General features: G+C 39.3%; 1 protein-coding gene across 2 annotated transcripts in view; it reads left to right on the forward strand.

The window, feature by feature from the left end:
- Positions 1-2673: 2673 nt before the first annotated feature.
- The window catches only part of PYGO2 (pygopus family PHD finger 2), a 54851-nt gene continuing 52076 nt past the window's right edge, over positions 2674-5448 (forward strand). Inside the window, exon 1 of one of the 2 annotated variants that reach the window (XM_053703636.1) lies at positions 2674-3201. In XM_053703636.1, coding sequence (XP_053559611.1) covers positions 3141-3201 — 61 coding nt within the window. In that variant the 5' untranslated portion in view covers positions 2674-3140. The remainder of the gene's footprint in view (positions 3202-5448) is intronic. The other variant, XM_053703644.1, reaches the window with a different exon arrangement.

Here is a 5448-nt window from a genome sequence, read left to right on the forward strand (position 1 = left end):
TCTGCTGACTACAAGGCTAGCCACAGTCATAAAATACTCTGTTAAAGATATATAACATATTTAGCCTAGAGAAGTCAGCAGGTGCTTTTCATGTTATCGATTTAGAAATTGTGAAATTTTCAGAGCTAAATCACATGAAAAGGGGGCAAAATAAATAATGCAAATACAGATGGCCCTCAGTTTACAACGGTTCAATTTACACCGTTTCAGAATAACAACCTTTTTTTCCAGTCTGCTATTGAAAAGCATTGAGAAGCAGTGCATTGATTAAAATAGCCAGTAGGTGGAGCTCTCCGCTTGTGTTGCACCAAAGCCAAGCAAGCTGAAATTAATCAGTTTAACCAGACCTGAGCTATCGAGCAGATTCCAAAGGAACAAGATCTTCCTGTCTTTAAATCAGTCCAGATTGGAATGCATAGAAAGAACTGTTTGCAGAAAAATGCAAGTGACGTCTGTGTTGTGTGATTATTTTATTAGGTTTCTAATGCTGTTTAGCATTTAAAGTCTTCATTTCAAAGCTTTAAAAATAATGTATTAGGTGTTACTTATGACAATTTTGAGAGGGGCCTGGAACCTAACTCCCTCACTTCCCATTGACTTACATTATAAACTGGGTTTCAATTTACAACGGTTTCGATTTACAACCATTCCTTCTGGAACCTAACCCCAGCGTAAACTGAGGGCTACCTGTTTATTGCAAAGTTGTTTTATTATGCATAACTAAACATTTTATATAAAAATCTCAAGATGTTTTCTGTCCTATGCATAACTAAACATTTTATATAAAAATCTCAAGATGTTTTCTTTCCCTTTAAAGTGCCACTGAGAACACTAAGCACTAGAAACAAACCCAAGCCTGACAGATATCCCAGCATGCTAATGCACTGTGGCTGAGCTCTATAGCAACCTGAGGGTTGCAGATTCGATCCCCGGTGAGGTCCACTCAGCCTTTCATCCTTCCGTGGTTGATAAAATGAGCAGCGCCTTTACCCAGATCATGTATTAACGGCCGAGGGCATATACGCTCCAGAGAGTTGTGTTCTAATCAGAGCCTCGGGTGCCGCAACTGCCTCTAGGAACCTAACCATGGGTCCCATCCCCCACAACGTGCTTTTAAATGTTCTCGGACAGACCGGACTGTTATCCGACTGACATTTGTCTGTCAGATTATTACATGCATTCTGTCCGAGAACCTTTAAAAGCATGTTGTGGGACTCATGGTTCCCAGAGGCTGTTGCGGCGCCTGAGGCTCTGATTAGAAGAGAACTCTCTGGAGCGTATCTGTCCTCGGCCGTTAATGCATGATCTGATTGGTCCGTGTCTCTGTGAGGTCACCGGATGTACAACAATCGGATAATGGATAGGGTTTGTTGCTAGCGACTTGTCCGATAACTGCTGGTCTTGAGCGGAAACTGACGTTCACCCAATTAACATGCACTAATGAATTTTGACAGAAAGTTGTCACTTTTTTGAATACCATTTAAATATATTTTTTACTGAAAAAAATATTGAAATGATAAAGTCAGTTAAAAGGGGCAAACTGGCTCAGGGTATGATTGTCTTTTTTTTCTGTACAATAGTGAGTACTGGCTATGACTGTGAAACTGGCACTTTGAACTATTGTGAAAAGACAAACCGCGTATGTCAGGGAACGGATTATAGCTGTATGCCAACATGCTATCCAACATGATCGACAGTCACTCTATGAGATGCAAAAGGCAATGAAAGGAGACACATTACCTGTCTCAAAACGGCTGGAGACAATGTATTTTTTTAATTCTGTACATCACAATTTTGACTTATCTTAATATGCAAAACATAAATTAGAACATCCCTTATCAATTTTTCTTTGTTCTCATGTTATCTTTATTTAAAAAAGCAGTAATAAAAGGTTAGGAGCAGGCCCATTTTTAGTTCAGCACCTCGGTAGCGCTTGCTGATTGGTTTGCTACATTTAGTCACCAATTAGCAAGTGCTACCCAGGTGCTGAACAAAAAATGGTCTGGCTCTAAAGCTTACAGTACTGTTTTTTTCAAATCAAGATAACATGAGAACAAAGAAAAATTGATAATAGGAGTAAATTAGAAAGGTGCTTAAAATCTCATGCTCTATCTGAATCATGAAAGAAAAAAAAAAATGGGTTTAGTATCCCTTTAACTTGGTCTGTGGTCCATGCAGGAAAGATGAGTGTTCCTTTAAATCACCCTTGACGCTAGGAAATTACTATTAAGTGAACTACATTTCCCAAAGTGCTTTGCCAGGGTATGGGGGGGACAAGTTTTTTTTTCTAATCTCTGCTATTGTGAAGTCCATGTAAAGAAACATATAGAAAGGCAAAATATATTTCTGGCTGTTCTATCATATGTAGCAACATATGCCTATGATATTTGCGCTTCCTTTTCTAATCGATGTAAAGGTTCTCCACGTAATTTCTCACTGAGCTCGTCTGACGGCGCAGTCGGCTATTAAATCTATGGACTGCACTATTTTCTAAAAAGGGGGAATCATATTTTCGGTATCCTATTCTTCCTTTTAGGGTGATTCATATAGTTGCTTGTATATAATTTTTGATTTATGATAGCAGTATTCACCTAACATATATAGCTTCCACATGGAAAATATGCGTCGCCCCCTATAGTTAGGTGGTATGTGTCCAGCTGACTTCCGGTGCGCTGTTTGAGTTTCCGGTTTTTTGTGCGGGTTGGGAGGCCTGAAACATCCGATCAGGGTCCGTATGTGATCCATAGGAAAGCCAGGGGATTGCGGCCCGAGAGACAGAGATGGTTTTATAGGGACCCTAAAAAAAACCGAGTGGAGTAAACCAGCAATCAGGACAGAAGTTGAATGCGAATACGTAGAAAGAGCGAGGCCAGAGACCCTAATAGACAAGAGCATTCAGACTGCAGACAGAGGGGGCACTTGATACCAATAGGGGAGACTGGATAGTGCAGTGTGGGGGAATTGAACTTGAAATATAAAGGTAGCTGATAGCGCGTAGCCAGTTACAGATTCTGTGAGAAGGGGAGGCCAGGCTATCAACCATTGAAGGGGTGATTGGTGGGGAAAAAGGCTGGTGATAGGGGAGGCCGGTGTAATGCGCGGCCTGTAAGATCCCTCTGGGATCCGCACACAGCCCTCTGATGGCCGCGGACCAAGACAAGCTGGATGGACTAACTCTACCGGGTCGCAGAGCCAAAGCCGGTGAGTTGACGTAGAATGGAGGGAGAAGGGGTTTGAAGATTAAGTGGCTTGAAAGTGTGATATTCCAACCGAGAGTTGTCAGGGGAGATTAGTAGAACGATAACTGACCAGTTAGTGGGTAGCAGCAGAGTGTGGCAAATCTTGAGATGATGAACTGAATGTGTCTGTAGACGATGAAGAGAAAGAACTGTACAACAAGAGCATGATTATAGAGAGTGGAAAAGTAAGCAAATTGCACAACCATGGGTCGAGAGGACAGTGGTAACGTAAGATAATTGGTCAGAGATTGAGATAGGAAAGATTTTGATTCGGAGAACAAGCTCATAAAGGACATGGCCTCAGAGAAAGAGTTAGGAGAGATGGCAAACCAAAAAGACACAAAAGATACTGAAGAACAAATATTGGTAGCAAATAAAGGTTTCTGGATAACAGATGAGGTGAATGATTAGACATGAAAAATAACTCATTACATAGTGACAAGGCAGAGACAGGTGAATCAAGAGAAGTGTAACTTAGAGATTGATATGAGTGGTAGATGAAGAAAAATGTCTGAACAGAGAGAAACTGAGAATGGTGAATAACTGTTATAGAGGAGATGAAGCAAGGGCCAATCCTATATTGATATGAGAGATTATATGGTGCAGAACTAGAATTGGCCAACCAAATGATAAATTAACTGATCAGGTAGAGACAGAAAATATTGATGAAGTGGCCAACTAGATACAAAGAGAGAGGCAGACAAAAGCAACCTAGCTGGTTAACAAGGGGCAATTGGAGGTTGACATGAGAGTGGTGGAAAAAAAAAAACTGGATAGCCAAAAAGACAGTTAAGTATGCCACACAAAAAGAACGCAGAAGCCAGAGAAAGCAAACATGAAGATCTGGCAAACTTGACTGACACTTAAGACTGTGAGAGAAAGGGAACCGGCCAACAAGAGAGATGTAGGAGAGAGTGGAGTAGAGGTAGAACTGATGAACCAGAGTCATTAAAAATGTAGCATTACAACTAGTCAACCAAGGAGTGACAGGACGTGCTAGAAAAAAGTGACAGGAGAAACCTAGAGGACTTGACAGGAGAAAGCGTCAAAGCAAGCGGACTGGCCAAGTGACGGGAGAATGCGGCGGAGCAAGAGGGCTGGCTAAACAGTTTGATGGATGAGAGAGAATTGCCCAAAAATAACCCAAGAGAAGAGTAAAAAGCATGAAAGATAAATACACTAGTGTCATTTATATTGTTTTTAAAGGGACGTTAAAAAAAAATGGCAATTAAATGTTAACTTTTTCAAGGTAAAAATATTTATTTTAAACTGGTTACATTGTTTTTCTATGTTTATGTATAACTGATACCCAAGTGTCAGTAAGCTCACTGGCAGATCAGGAAAAACCCCACAGCTTTTATTTTGGACTATGACTTGCTGCCACAAGGCTTAAAGGGACAGGAAATGCCAACATTTTATTTCATGATTTGGATAGAACATACAACTTTCCAATTTACTCCTTTTATCAAATTTGCTTAATTCTCTTGTTATCCTTTGCTGAAGAAACAGCTTTACACTACTGGCAGCTAGATAAACACATCTAGTTAGCAAATCACAAGAGGCAAATGTGTGCAGGCACCAATTAGCAGCAGCTTCCACTAGTGTAGAATATGTGTGTATTCATTTTTAACAAGGGATACTAAGAGAGCGAAGCACATTTGAAAATAGAAGTGAATTTAAAAGCGTCTTAAAATTACGTGCTGTATCTGAATCATGCAGGTTTAATATTGACTTTCCTATCCCTTTAGGAAAGTAGCTTTATTCTTTCTAAAAAATGGTAGTAAGTTTGAAAACGGCATTTAGATACGTCCAAAATACTTCAGTGTTCTCATAAATAAAATAGCACACTACATATTTTTTTTTTTTTTTTTAATCCTTTTTTCCTGTATTTTGCAAAGACTGTATCGGACCACTCCCATTACCCGTGTCATCTATACTCCTCCAAAGTGCTTGTTTTATGCTTTTGAGTAATAGGGGAATTTTTTTTTAAATAAAATAAAAAAACATGAAAAGTATGTAGCAGTGGCTGATGTATATTTGTATAGTAATTTTATAACTTGTTCCTTTTTTATTATTTAGTGAAGTAAAGCTAATATATAGGCCAGCTATTAAGCAACGTTATTATATTATCACATGTGAGTCTTGGTTATATTATAAAAGTACAGTACCTGAGTTTTTATTTCTTCTGGCTTTTGTTGTAATGTGGTTT

This window comes from Bombina bombina, chromosome 1, assembly GCF_027579735.1.
Source record: "Bombina bombina isolate aBomBom1 chromosome 1, aBomBom1.pri, whole genome shotgun sequence".
NCBI lineage: Eukaryota > Metazoa > Chordata > Amphibia > Anura > Bombinatoridae > Bombina > Bombina bombina.